The 15,631-nt window shown below is 39.8% G+C and overlaps 1 protein-coding gene across 3 annotated transcripts in view; it reads right to left on the bottom strand.

Moving 5' to 3' along the window:
• Vav3 (vav guanine nucleotide exchange factor 3) overlaps nucleotides 1–15,631 on the bottom strand; it is a 330,524-nt gene that overhangs the window by 152,897 nt on the left and 161,996 nt on the right. For all 3 annotated transcript variants that reach the window (XM_036191255.1, XM_036191254.1, XM_036191256.1), the window contains exons 9-13: nucleotides 15,166–15,265; nucleotides 10,471–10,566; nucleotides 7,538–7,606; nucleotides 5,745–5,831; nucleotides 1,187–1,272 (exon numbers count right to left, since the gene is read on the bottom strand). In XM_036191255.1, coding sequence (XP_036047148.1) covers nucleotides 1,187–1,272; nucleotides 5,745–5,831; nucleotides 7,538–7,606; nucleotides 10,471–10,566; nucleotides 15,166–15,265 — 438 coding nt within the window. The remainder of the gene's footprint in view (nucleotides 1–1,186; nucleotides 1,273–5,744; nucleotides 5,832–7,537; nucleotides 7,607–10,470; nucleotides 10,567–15,165; nucleotides 15,266–15,631) is intronic.

The following is a 15,631-nucleotide window of genomic DNA, read 5'->3' as shown; positions in this document are numbered from 1 at the left end:
TGATCTCTTTTTTTTTTTTTAAGAAAAAGTATTCATGATCAGGACAGTAGCTCTCCTACTACCTTCAAAGCAATCCATCAAAAGCCTTGAGAATTCTTCATCCCTTCCACAGGCAAGACAGAAAATGAATTCCCAGGGTCCCCACTCAGGTGGGAACTACTGTCCTTCTAGGTGAGCAAACCCAAGTTGGGGGATGTGCGTGAACTGCCAAAGGTCATATTGATGATGTGGTTCAGAGTAAGATCACACCCAGGCTAACTTTAGAGCCTGCGCTTTCGCTCCTTACGTTGGGTGTCACAATTTAATAGGTCACCTTAAGCACAGCTTGGGTGTAAGAGAAAACTGCAAAAACAGGAAAGCGATGGTTAAGTTTCTGTGTTAATATTTCTTTCTTTTTTCTTTCTTTTTTTTTCTTCCTTCCTTCCTTATTAAAAGCAATGTTAATTGGGGAAGGAAATGAACCCTCTAACCTTATCATCATCCAGCCGCACAAGATGTGTGCTTTTTAAAACTCTTGGTGATTAACACACATATTCTTAACCAACGATTGTGACAATGACATATTCACAGTGCTCACACACTTTCCTCATCCTCAAAATCAGAAGTGTGGCTCCTGAGAGCTACCTGTGGAATCCAGGCCTCAGAGCGGAAGCAAGAGTTGATGCTGCCCCCTGCTGGCCGATTTTCTCTTCTGCAAGAGTCCAGGAAATCGCCACAAAAGCACCAGTTTGACAATCATGTTTCCTAGTGGCGAATATTCAAGGACTCTGTCTCAAACCTCCCTAAATAAAAATATAACTAGATAGTCCCCATTTGACCTTTCTTCTTGGGATGCTTTGCATTGTTTTTAGTTAATTTGTAAATGAATCTACTTTTTTTTAGAGGTAATCATGGTTTTGTGGCAATTGTCTGGTGGCATGTCACAATTGGAAAACATATTTTCACCTGTCTTTTTTTCAAGGGTTTTCATTTAGCCCCTAAAGACTTAGGCAAATCAGCATAGTGCAGACTAGAAAGCAAGGGAATCCATACAAAGCCTACATTAGAAAATGTAAGGGACCACCGACTGGCCTGTCCCCTTGCCTGACCATGCCCACCCCATCCTAGAATAATGCACATGAGGTGCCATCGTTCCTGTGACAGCAACTACTGATTGTGAAAGCACACCATGCTCTGATCTTCTCACCTTTCTTGCTTCGCATGCTTGTCCAGTGTGGTTATTCGGATTTCACCATCTCCCTGAGGTCGCCCAAACAGCAAAACTGGCTGGTTCTAAAACATAAACATGTTTGTAAATAAATATAAAATGTGTGTCTGACCTTTTCACAGTCACATACAAACAGGAGTAAACATTAGTAAAGACATTTTCCTGGACAACTACCCTATTACAATTGATATAATTTTTATTTATTTTAACACATTTACTTTAAATGCACAAAACTGATATTAGTTAGATATGCCACACAAAAAAAAAAAAATCCATCTGTCTTTGTAATTACAGTGGGCATACTGTGGACACTACTTTTACATATAATCTTAAAAGGGAAGTTACCAGAGCTGGATCTAACCTAACTGAGGACTACTTATCATGGTACCAGAAGGTACCATTCAAGCTTCCAAAGGAAGGAAGCAACCAACAGTCCTACCCAGCTATGATGCCTAGGAAACACATCAATGACCAGCACGGCATAATAACCATAGAAGTTCACATAACCTGACAGTAACCAAGAGCTCTCTAATTGGACTTATGGCCCATCAATAAGAGAAAAAATCATGCCTGGGACTGGAAACCTATCCAGTTACCTAGGGCTAGGGAAGTTGTGGGTCTTGGAGGAGAATCCACAACCATCACTTTACTAAACCAGCATAATCCCTAACTACATTCTAAGTAGTTACTCTTTCTTATACCCACAGATAAGGGTAGTTCCCACCCCTCATCAAGGAAACTTTCTTTGCAGCAGACAGAAACCATTACAAAAAAGCACAACCAATTAAAATACAAAGTTGTGTAGCCCAGTCCTAACTCAAACATCTACAACACGACTCATGTAGTTCAGGCTCAGGGACCATTGCAGAAAAGGAGGCAGAAAACTGTAAAAGTTGGAGGAACAGCAAGTTTTCTGTGTGACCCTGTTTTCTAAAATACCAGAAGTTATACCCATGAAGTTTCCCCAGTGTGACTTCCTAAACATGAGTTGAACAAAGACAAATAGACCTGCAAATGCATAAGGGAAAGCTCACAAGGACTCAACCCCAGACAAAAAACAAAAAACAAAACAACAACAAAAAAAAACCCTACAGACAAATAAGAAATGCTGAGAATGAGAGAAAATCCTTCTCTGAGTTGAGAGCACATCAATTGGTTATCTAATGCCAAACGGTCAGCTCTAGAAATATATACATGTAAGTAACATTATACAAACTGAGCAGGTTGTATGTATACAACAATTAGTTAAAAAAAAAAAAAAAGAGGCCATGAATTTGAAAAAGAACAAGATGGGGGATAACTTGAAGTGTTTAGAAGAAGTAAGGGGAAGAGAAAAATGATGGATGTAATTACATTATAATCTCAAAAAATGAAAATATTATTTCAATTCTAAAAAAGAAATCACTGGAATAATTTTAACTGGAGGAAGATTCTAGTAACTGATATTTGTCACACATTCAGGGTGACATGACACAGCCTCTATCTTCCCAAAACGTACCACCCACAGGGAGACAATCTTTCCAGAAGCATGCATCTGCAATACATAAGTATCCCAAAAGCAGAGTATAGGAAGGGGATAATTTCACCCAGGGACACAGGGATGGCTTCCTTGAGCTAAGAGCTCCAGGATGAAAAATTCTGATGTAACAATTAAATGAGATATTTCCACAAAGGCAAAGACTTAAAGTATTTTTTAATTAGTAATAAACACTTAACAGTACTTGTTAGGAGAAAAAAGGATTAACTAAAGATCATAAATGGCACCGAGAAATTTCATTCTAATAAAAGATATAAACGTGATTTCAAGAAAATGACAAAATAATAAGTGTTTGCTGTCAAAACCCCATTGTTATACTCTAGAATAGACAGAATAAAAACTTCATCTTAAAATTCATATAAGGAGCCAGGTGGTGGTGGCTCACTCCTTTAATGCCAATACTTAGGAGGCAGAGGCAGACAGGTCTCTGTGAGTTTGAGGCCAGCCTGGTCTACAGAGTGAGTTCCAGGACAGCCAGAGCTGTTACACAGAGAAAACCTGTCAAAAAAACAAAAACAAGACATAAAAAAAAATCATATTGGAACCTCAGGGGACCCTTGGATAACTAAATGAACCCTGAAAAACAACAAAGTTGGATACTTCATACTCCCTGACTTCAAAACTTACTATAAAGCTAGAATAGTTAAAATTCTACAGCATTGACATCAAGACCAGCAGATCAATAGACCAGTGGAATAGTAGCGATCCCAGAAATAAGACTCACATATTAGTCACAATTGTTTTCAAAAAGCTCCAAGAACCTTCAATGGGAGAAAACAAAGTTCTTGAACATATGATGCTAGGACAACTGTAAGTCTACAAGGAAAAAAGAATGAAGTTGGACCTTAGCTTCATGCTGTATCTCAAAATGACCCCATGGAGCAAAGATCTACACAGGAGAGCTGACACTATGAAGGCTTTACAAGAAAACAGAGAAAAGACTTCACAGAATTAAATTTAGAAAAGAGTTCTTGGGTGTGACACTATATGGATGTATAGGTAAGGAAGGAAAGGTGAGTAAATGAGAACTTATGGCATCACCAACACTATCTATAGAAGAGGGTCTCAAGTACCTCTGGAACAGGGACTGATGGGTATACGCATGTGTAAATAACTCCTACAAACACACATGCACACGTGTACATGCACATATACACACCACATCACATAACAGGACTCAAAACTAGCCAAGGTATTCAAATGGACATTTCTCCAAACATGTCCAGTGAACACCCAAAACAATGTTCAACACTTTTAATCACTGGAAAATGCAATCAAAACCAGAATCAGACATGATTTCACATCCATTTGGATATATATTTTACATATGTGCTTAGACAATAAAACATTAAAAAGAAGCCTGAAAATTAGTGTTTGTCAAGTTTATGGAGAAACTGGAATCCTTTATATTGCTAGTAAGAATGCAGACTAGGGCTGCTCTCCAGAATGGAATGGATATTACTCAAAATTTAATCACATAATGACCATACAGTTAAGAAATTCCACTATATAACCTAAAGAAGTGAAAGTGGGCACTCAAACCGACATTGATATACCCACACACAGCAGCATTGTTTATGATACTTCAAAGAGGAAGCAAACAGGAGAGCACAGAGTCGGGAATCTTGTGCTCAGTGAACATGATTTCACAGAATTAAGAGTTCTAGAGTTGGATGGAAACAATGGGTATACAAGATTATAAATATACCTAATGTCATATATACACATAAATGTTTATGATAGTCAACTTAATGCTACTCACATTATCACACTGCCAATGTTACACCTGTTACTATGGAATTCGAAAAGGGAAAGGATGGTGGGAGGTTAGGGAATGGGATTGCCTTTAGATTGGACCTTGAAGGAAAGTGAGAGGCCATAATGGGGAAGAACACTCTAGGCTCTGAAAAGAATATGTTCCAAGGAGGAACCACAAAAAGCTATAGAAAACTGGAGACTCACAATAAACACAGCATAAGTCCCATGATGTAAAATATGTGGGCAGTTAGTCACTGAATGAGTTCAGAAAATGGTTTAAGTTCATCATTGTGTATTTTTTAATGGGTGAATGTTGATAACCACAGGAAAGTCTTGGCAAGTTTGGGAAAGAAGGTGAATTAGAAAACAGTTGTTTAAAACAGAACTATACAAAGAGATTTGGGGTTACAGGGACTGTCAAGGAAGCAGGTGGTGGCACCAATGAAACGGAGAGGTGGCTGTACATGGGAAAAGAAACAAATGTGCAGGGGGATTCAGAACACAGCGGTGAAATCACTTTGCCAAAAATACCTCAAAGCCATTCTTCTATGCACTTCCTACAGGTGAGTCCAGCCCTCCGTTCTCTCTCAAAACCATTTCAATAGCAACCCAGCTGCCTCCCTAAAGGGACTTCTTGAAATACAAATACAACTGGGACACTCCACTCTAGGACAGGTAGAAACTGTCCTAGATTTCCACTGCAGTCACACAATGAAGCCCTAACCTATCCTTGGATCCAAGGTTATGCAATGCTATTTCCCATCCCCTGTGACTGCAGAGCGCTCATAACTTCTAGCCACCCTTGCCTCTCTGCTTCCTGAACACACAAAGTGCTTCTTACCCATCTCTGGACTTTCTACTTTTAAGGCATTGCCTGGATCACTAACCCAATATATCTTCTTCTGGCTTCTCACTCTTTGGACCCAGTTCAAATGAAGTGACTTGAAAGGACTTTCTCTAGCCATAATACCTCAACTGGGACCCTCTTTATTGTCCTCTAGGACTCCTAGGAGAAGAAGCCGTGAGAGACTGAGGGAGACAGGCAAGCACCAGAGGTACCCAGACAATGGTGAAGTCATAGGTGACATCAGACAAGTGTGAAGACCAAACAGACACAGGAGGGGAAAACCAAGGACTGATAGCCGAAAGTTGAAGGTAAACCATCTTTTCCTCAACAGCCGCACTCAGAGCTTCCCAAGATTGGGGGACATGGGGAAGCTGGATGGGAGGATAATTACATACCAAATTTTCTATAGATAGCTGAAACTGCTTAATTTCACGAAGGGTCTCATTATCTCTTTTCACTTCATTCACATATTGTGCCAAGTCCTAAAGAATAGAAAGAAGGGTGCAGAAAGAACACACAGGAAGATTAGTGATACAAGCTGCTTTGAAAGAAAAACACATCATTAATTCCATCAATGATGAAAGTCACCACCATAACTTCTCAGTGACAATGAAATGAACACTCAGTCAATCAAAGCTGTGTCTCAAAGCCAATTTTAAAATGTGGGGCATGCAGCTGGGAAGTCTGAAGAGTTGCCATTTACCACACCCCTGAGGAGAGTAAGGATACTGCTGCTGCCTTAAAAGACGGGGGAAAAAAAAATCTGAGGCAATACAAAGCCTCAAGGAAAGTAGGTCAGGAGATTTTAAATTCCGGGAGCATTAATGGCCGACCTTGACAGGGGTGCATCTCTCCCGGTTAGATGAAGGGCAGAGCTGAAGTGTTAGCGGCTAGGAAAGAGGAACAAAGTTACATGGTGCCCTAGCAAGACCGTCATTTGAAACCAGTTAATGTCTTGTTAGCTCCAGAGAAGGCTCGGTCAAGACAGCTACGAGAAACACGGGAGAGGTGAAGAACAGCGCTGAACGAAAACAGGAAAAAGAGAACAAACACCTCCAGCCATTCTTCTCCACCTGCCTTTACTTAACTTAAAATGGCTTTTTTTTTTTTTTTTAAATTTGCAAAAGCATTAGCTAATCCTCCCATATTGTAACTGGCTATTTTTATTTTGTGTGATCCACATTTTCCTGTTTTCTAAGTTTTTTTCTTTTCTTTTTTTTTTCTTTACCCTGTTTTAAGCATCCAATAGGAACACTACTCTGCAAACAGCAACTCTTAACTATGTTCTCAGGGAAGCTTGGCTTTTGGTAGGAGCCGTCCACAAATGACTTTTTTAAGGACACAACATTTGTCGCTTTTCTAGCCACAATAAATGGCAGAGTAATGGCCATGACACTCATGCTAAAATCATCTAAACAGCAGAGCCAGTGCTAAGAGTAGTCCAGAGTGCTGCTAAATACCTAGACAATGCACTGTCATTGCCTTTCAAAAAACAAGTACGTGATTCTGTTTCAGTTACAGCTCAGAGTCGAATTGACTCAGCATAATGTGAAATTTGGGCTTTCGGACATCCCCCCAGCAAGTTCACAACACCTGCTTTATCCTTTCTTGACTGTCAGGTTTAACTGGGAACAAAATCCCTAAGTGAAATCCTTGTATAGCATCCACCATGGACAACCTGGCAGAGGATCAGTCTGAGGAAGGAGAACCACACTGGTGTTCCTGAAATCACCTCTGGCCCTCTGCTTATTCAAGGCAATGGTTATATAAGTAGCAGTGAGAAGTGGAGTCATATGGAGTCATTTCTGGAGGCTATAAAAGTTAGCAAACAGCACAAAAGTAGTGTTATCTACCTCTTGGGTTTTGGGCATTTTTTAGTCTAGCACTTAAATCCATATAAGAATTCCATTTCAGAGGTTGATGCAAGAAGAGTGCCACAAACTGAGGCCAGTCTGGGTGACATAGCAAGTCCCAGGAAGTTCCCGTCTCAGAAAACAAAAACAAACAAACAAACAAACAAAAAACACTAATAACGACATACAACTATCTCCTTCAGTAAGTTACTTTGCTCTCCTCACCAATACCAAACATGCATATTGGTGGGCACACATATGCAGGCTAGCAGTTCAAGTCCCATTGTCTCTAGGCAGGAACAGAAGACAGCAAGTTGCAGCTGCAGCTCTCTCACCTTCATTGCATCCAGAGCCAACTTCAGGTTCGCCTTCTCGGTTGGATCATGGGTGTGTTTGACCAGTTCCTATTTGGAAGACACGGGTTAGCAATGCTTTCCTCAAATTTAAAACTAACACTGAAGAAACAAACAAAATGTTTTAAAGACACCAACATCAGCCTCTCCACACTGTGATAATTTTCATGTTGACTGACTCTTTCAGCCATACTCTACCCTCATTGGTATCCCCATCAGTTTCCCGGAGGTTATGCAGGATGGCCTAAACTCTCAATAAATGGAGATTTCTCTATCCCATCCCACACACCACTTCTCTAAGACTGTTGATTCTAATGCCACATCTCTACTTTGGGGACAACAGGATGCTTTGTGTGTTCCGCTGTTACTGTCTTGTTTAAATGTCCTACATCTCTACATACCCTTCACAGTTTCCTTTCTCTTTAGAGAGTTGCCGTCACCTAAATATTAACTCTTTTATTCTCATTTTACATATTCTCCAAATTTGATCACAGCCACAGTCATATCAACAGCCACCCGATGAGGCCATCACTCCGCAGTATACCTGCTCAACCCAGAAATCACAGCCGATACTAGACTCATACGTCCAACTAAATAATAGTCCCACAGAGCCCTAAATCCAATAAATCCCCAACTTGTTCCACCCTTATCCAGGATGAGGGAGCTACTGACAGTGCTTGATTAAGTAGTGGCATTTCCATTGGTGTGATAACCGAAGCCAAAACCTGAATGGCACGTTCCTCTCCTATGTCTCATGGATGCTAACTTTGATCCTGCCCTAGAGGGCACTTTCCTGGCGGTCAATTTTTTCAATAGGTTATTTATAAGTGCTTAGAACTAGACTTTGGACCTAGGTTCTCTCCTTCCAATAATCTGTTCATGCCTCTGACACCAAGCAGGTCTCTAAACTCTAAGTTCTACCTTGTCCCCACCCTGGTACTTCAGTGAGTCCCCAAAGGCTTCCATTATTACCCAATACCTCCTAGCAGTCACACGATGGATCTGGATTCTGCAAACTTCTCTTCATCCCTTTCTCTCAGCTTCCACTCAGACAACCTACTTTCTGCCCACACTAAGTAATCCATAGTTCTCAAAGGGTATTCTTATTAATCCACAGGACATGGTGTTTGCTCCTCTTAGAAAGCTCCCCCTCATCCACCTGCCAAACTCATACTAATCCTTCAAAGTCCAATTCACAAACCATCCCTCTAGGAAGACAGAAGATGAAGCCTCTCCTGGGGTCCCCAGCGAACTGAGGTGTAGTTGACTCCTTTGTGTCCCTTCTGTGTACCCATCACATTGCTAGACTTCAGAGGTTGACTTACTGGGGCGGGTCCTGTTACACAATACATTTCTAACACAGTTTGGCACACACACAAAAAAGCTACTCAAAGTTCTCTAAAGGCCTCAATGCCGGTATTATTTCCTGTTACAAACAGGACCTACAGAGAGAACTACCAAGTATAAAAACCCGCCAAAAATCCTGTTTTTTATTCTTACTTTGTTAAACAAAATAGAAAATTACTCTTAATGGTTCCAAAACTCCCCCTATAAAACATTTTAAATTTTATAAATTATGATCATCAAATCAGCCAGCAGATGAAAATGATTTCCTTATGAAATCACAAAAGTGCAATAGAAAGGAAAAAATCCACAAACCAATAACCACATTTTTAACAAATTTCTAGACACCAGACATTTGCTCCAAAATACTTCAAAATGAAAAAAAAAAAAAATCTCTAAACTTTTTATCTCCATGTAGTACCCAGAATAAAGCTTCCTATTTTTAAACACCACCATGGAATTACATGTCCTCTTGAAATCTAAAATACAAAACAGCAGGAGAAAAAAACAGTGGGTCAAGTCAGGAGTTTCAAAAACATATCATTGTATTCCTTGGTTTATGAGTCTGGACAAAAATCTTAAGAGGACCTAGAGTCTCTCTCCTGATCTGAAATCTTCTGAATTCTTCAATCACTGCTTCACACCATCAAAGCAACAAAATAAATCATTATCTTATTTTGGACATGTTTTTACCTCCATGATATCTTGAAAGCTGATTGCCTGAGTCGTCCTATTATTTTTTCATAAAACTCAATTTGATTAAGTTGCTTTGAGTTTAGGTCTCATAAATGTTTTAATGCATTTTTTAAGAAATAATCAGGGCTTGAATTTTTCTGATTTCTCAGTAGAACCAAAATAGAAATGACTAATAATTGCATGGCTACAGTTCAAGAAATTTAATATACAAGACGTACAAAGCACAGAAGACTCAAAATTCTATTTCACGTACAGGTAGTAGATTTTTTTTTTTTACAATGACATTCCAGGAGCATCAGCTGGGCTGGCACACTAATACAATAAGACATATCTTTGGAGCAGAACTAATGAGCCTCCTGGTATAGCTATCAAATTAAATTTATAAGACTCTCCACCCTCATTAGAAGACTAACCGTGGAAACCATAAACTTTGTGGGCTTTAGTAAGAATCACCTCACAATGAGTGTAGCCTTATTACATTTAGTGCTGTGAAAAAGCAATACAGCCCACAACACAATCCTCTATTAATTATTGTGATAAGATGGAGAATCTGATGAGGTTAATCTGACCAAATTCAGGAACATTGACTCACTGGCAAATGGGTGTTGCTAATTCCAAAAGATGCCATTGAAAGCATATTTGTATTTGTTCCACTCCATTTCCCCCTCTTTTTCTATCCTGTCTGAAGAACACAAAATGTGTCTTTTTAGTAAGTATAGATCATTGTCTTGCTAACAGGAAAATAAAATGCTTAGTTGTCCTGGTCATTTCACACTGAACACTAAGAGTTCAGAGAATGTGCAGCATGCTGCTGATGCACCACGGTGTCCTGTGGGATGAAGAAAGGCACGGTAGAGTGTTGTTAAAGTACAGACCTGGAGGAGAAGGTGGTACTTCAGCACACGCTGCATGGGAACCACCAGCAAATCTCGAAGAGTAAATTTCCCATTATTTGCTCTTTTCGAACATTCCTAATGCAATGGATTTCAAATTTGTTAGTTTTCTCAAAGGATGTCATAAAACACTACAAGATGAAAAGTCTACCAGTAGAATCCTTTTAAAATACTTTTGCTCCTTTCCTTCCCAATGCTTCTGTTCAAACAATAAAGTATCTTCAGGTTTTTTAAAGCAAGTCTTAGAGTATTTCAAATTGTAATATGAATCAAATGAACTATTTCATCAGTGAAGATTGTTTTTAGAGCACATAATCCTAGCCCTCCAGAGTTTTCCTTTAGAGTGGACTCCCACATTCCCTTATGAAGCAGACAGCAGCAAGCACCCACTCATTCAAAGTGGTGGGTTCATCTACCATCATGTGTGGTGATGAATTCTATCCAATTACACTTTCCAGTCTCCCCCACTGCTCTCCCCCCCCCAAAAAAAACACCATCCCTTTTCAAAGGCATTCTGCTAGGCTTTAAGATGAATCTCAATCAAAACCTTTCTTTTATCTCTTCCTCCCCCGCCCTTCCATCCCTCCCTCTTTTGGTCTGTGTATATGTACACCTTGTGGACATTTAATTATCACTGTAAAGACTATCTGCCCCAATATAACCTTTTGGACTAAAGACATGTCCCTTAAGCCTCTAAAATTGTTTTTTTAAAAAAAAAAAAAACTCTCTGTTTGCTTAATAAATATTTATTGAACTAAATGAAATGGAAAATGTGGCTGAATATGTTAAAATAGAAACCTGCTACCACAGTTAATATTTTTAAAGCCTTAGATTTTACTTATTTAATCCTCTTTTAAAAATACTTTAAACTGGGCATGGTGGTGCATGCCTATAATTGTAGCACTCGGGGCCTGAGATGGGAGGATTAATGTAAGTTTGAGGCTACACAGTAAACTTAGTCACAAAACAAAAAAACTAAAAGTTTACTTTAAAATAATATTAACTTCTTCACTCTTGATTGCAGCACTGACCTTGGAATAAATAATTTGAATTTTAAGTATTAACATATGAAATCCTGGCTATGTGACTTGGGCAAGTACTATCCTCCCTTGACCCTTTCTCATCTATATGCATCATAATATATAATATATACTAATGTGTGTGTGTGTGTGTTTGTGTGTGTGTATAAAATGATGGCTATTCTTAGTTGTTAACTTGAGTATATCTGGATTAACTAAAACCCAAGCAGCTAGGTATACCTGTGAGGGGATTTTTCTTGATTAAATAAGTTGAAGTGGGAAGCTCCATCTTTAATCCAGATCTTTTGAGGTAGTAATATCCACTTTTTATCTAGACCACACCTTCTGGCAGAAGCCTATATAAAGGACATGGAAGAAGGAAGCTTTTGCTCTTTGCCTGCTTGCCCTCTCTTACTGACTAGTTAATTTCTTCACTGGCATTAGAATCTACTTCTTTGGGATTTGAGCACATACCGAAGAACAACTGAGATATCCAGCCTTGTGGATTGAACAACTATTGGATTCTTGGACTTTCCATTAGTAGCCATTGATGGACTAGCTGGACCACCATCTGTAATCCATTCTAATAAATCCTCTTTCTAGATAGGGTCTAGAGAACCTGACTAATAAAAATTTTGGTGCCAGGAGTGTAGTATAGATTCGTTCTATCCATTCTGTTCCTTAGAGAATCTTAACTAAAACATATATACATTGTTATTCCAAAAGATGTCAAAATGTCAGAGAATTGCTAGAGAGAAACTCCAGGAGTTCAACATTCTCATGCAATTGCAAGTGCCCAATCAAGGACTTCTTCAGTGTATCGAGTTACTTAAGATAACATGTGGGTCAGGAATTTAATCCTTTACTCATTCTTACCTTTCCTAGCATATTCAAAGGCATTCCTGGGAACTGTGGCATTAACATCAGTGATTCTGAGTGTATCTGATTACAGATCTAGGGCAAAATGAACTAGAAAAACAGGCAGACTGGTTATCTGTGTCTTAACTACCACAGTATATTAGGAAAATAAATGTTTCAACAGATTTCCTGTATGTACATGGACGAACATGTACGTGACAGCTTGGACACATACATGTGGAGGTCAGTAGACAACTCCAGATGTTATTTCTCTGGAGCTATTCACACTGCTTCTGGGGTCTCTCACTGGCCTGTCACTCAGCAGATAGGCTCGACCAGCTGTCCAGCAAGTGTCAAGATGGGGTCTTCCCATCTCCACCTCCCAGAGGTGAGAGCATAATCATGCACCATCACATCCAGCTTTTTTATGTGGGTTCTGGAGGTTAACTCAGGTCCTCACGCTTGCACGGACAGCCCTTTACTGACTGTACTATCTCCCCAGCCCATGAGTTCAACTGATTTCTTGCATTCCACAGAGTATTGAGCATTCCAGATCATGAGTCTCAATTAGGAGGTCAAATCATTACTATAATGACTGGGTCTTCTCTCTCCATTGCATTTTAAGCTCTTTGGGATGAAAGAGTTATTTTTTTTTTAACTCTAGGCCATCCCAACTTAGTGCAAGGAATAGAAATTTGTACATATAAAATCACAGACATTTATTTAAAATTCTTGGGAAGGATATCAGTTTGTCCAAGCTTCAAGTCCAGTGGGGGGAACATTATTGGCATCAGCTACACTACAGATGGAGACTGGGGTGTAAGCTCATCAGTGAAAGCAATTAAGGGACATAAATAATTCTTCTGAAGTGATCCATCACCACTTGCCCTAAACTAAATCTTAATCACAAGGACTATCATTGAGTTTAAGCTCACTCAGAAGAAAAAAGTAGAATCTCTTACCCTGTGCCCTATGTTATCTTGACTCCAAAGCAGAAAAGATGCACACACTCACACATAATAAAAAATAATAACAACCAGAAAAAAATAACCACCAAGGAAAGAAGATGTAAATGATGGGCATCGAGAGTAACACAGCTTTCATTACGTCCCGTGGGGTGCCCGTGTTACACTTTCTCATTAAATTCTCCCATGTCAGGCCCTGTTCAGAAGAAGACATCTGAGCTGAGTGAGAGGCTGCATGCTGAATTGCAGTTTCTCGCTGGCAGCCTTTTCAACTCAGCCTGAGGCCTCTCCTCTCCTGAGACTGGAAGAAACTGTACAGGATGTGCAGTCCTGGTGTGCTTGTCCTGTGCTGAGCTTTGACATTGATTCTGATAGAAGAGCAGTCCCTCAACAGGGCTGAGAACCATAGAGGCCTGATAGATGATGTGCTGACTCCCATCTAGAACCACAGGTTTCTATCTGCCTTTAAAAAAAAGTGCTTTAGCTATTGTTCCACTCCGAACTAATAACATGAGCTGTAAAGTTTTATTTTATTACCATATCTAATTTGAGTCAAGGTAACTTAGACCTTTAGACTTACGAGTTTCCATTCTCTAAGAGGAGCATTAACCCTTGGTGCTAATGATACTTTAGAGATGTCATTTAGTGATGACTAAACTGTCTCTAGACAGAAGGTCACCGTCATCAAGGGACACTATAAAATACTCTGTGCCCTGCTATATTGGGCAAACCTCCTAAACAATAATGTTCATCAGTGGAAGATGGAAGCAATGAAATCCTGTCCATTGTCCTAAAATCAAGAAAGGACTAGGATTTGAAAGGCTTTCCGTCCTTTCCATCACCTGACTTCATGGATGAACTAAACGAAGGAAAAGAGAGAGGAGATATTGACGAGGCAACGACACAAAAGTATCCCTAAAGATGCTAATTTGTAAAACAATCATTTTTAGAAGTTCTTTAAATGTATAAACTCTTATACAATATAATTAATACACATAAATTATGACTTTTGGGAAGAGAAGAGGTTGAGACAGGGTCTCACGATACACACACACATAGGCACACACACACACACACACACACACACACACACACACACACATATATATACACACACATAGCGACAGACAGATAGGGGTGTATGTGTGTTTCTGTGTATGTGTCTGTGTCTGTATGTGTCTATGTCTGTGTGTCTGGCTGGCCTCAAATTTGTAATCCTCCTGCCTCAGCCCCTTAAGTGCTGGGATTGTAGATGTTTATCACCATTCTCACCTCCAAAACCATGACTTAGCATAAGCCTCCAGTCTTATCCATCTAGTCCATTGAAGGGAAGGCTCCAACTTGCTCACAGGCTTTCTCATAGTCACATAGCACTTTGGCTTTTTATGTTTGTATCTGTCTGTCCACTCTTCTTTCTTATGGGCAATACCTATGCATTTTATACATGTGCAAATGTCTTATGCTGTCCAAAAAACATTTGAGAGAGAGAGAGACCCCATCCTGACCTCTCACTATCTTGGTAACTCACTCATAATCTTCCTGCATTCAGCCTTTTCAAGCATGGAATGAGAGAGTTACTAGGACACACATCACATTAAAGAGGACCTAAGGAGATTATGTATACAAAACCCACAGCCACCAAGTTAGGATCTGCTCCTGCTACGATTATCAACACAGCTTGTACTGTCACAGCTATCTTTAGAAATATTTTATAAAACTGGAGTGAAGTTATAGTTGGCACCCATGAGATGTACTATCGCATTCATCAAGTAGAGGGATACACTGCTTAACTTCATCTTTAAGTAATAAAAGAAATAATAAAAATAAACAGGCACCTCCAACTTCAATTTGACATCTTCTTTCGTCTTGGCGATGTAGTCTAAGTTAGAGATGGCCGACTCCACTCCACTGCAGTACTGTCCATAAATAACCAATCTGAAAGGGAAGAGGAGAGACCTGTGAGGCTGAAAGAAACACGTAGAGGCGGAAAGAGAGACTGTTCAGTCTTTAAAGCTATCGTCAGGGCGACTACTGCACACCTGTGCATGTCTGCTTGTATGTGTACCACACTACAGAGGTCCAAGGCCATAAGGATGCTGGGGTCCCAGGAACTGAAGTGACTGGCAGCTGGGATGTTGGGTGCTGGGAACTGAACCTAAGTCCTCTGCAAAAGCATCGAGTGTTCTCCACCCTTGAGCATTCTCTCCAGGCCCAAGACTCTTTCTAACACGTACTACATGCAGAGTGAGGGCCACTCATATTGACAGCAGCAAAGAGACAATTCTGGTTCCAAATTAGAAT

This window comes from Onychomys torridus, chromosome 6 (genome assembly GCF_903995425.1).
Source record: "Onychomys torridus chromosome 6, mOncTor1.1, whole genome shotgun sequence".
Lineage (NCBI taxonomy): Eukaryota > Metazoa > Chordata > Mammalia > Rodentia > Cricetidae > Onychomys > Onychomys torridus.
Note: the sequence above shows the minus strand (reverse complement) of the source record. Positions and strands in the feature narration are given on the sequence as shown.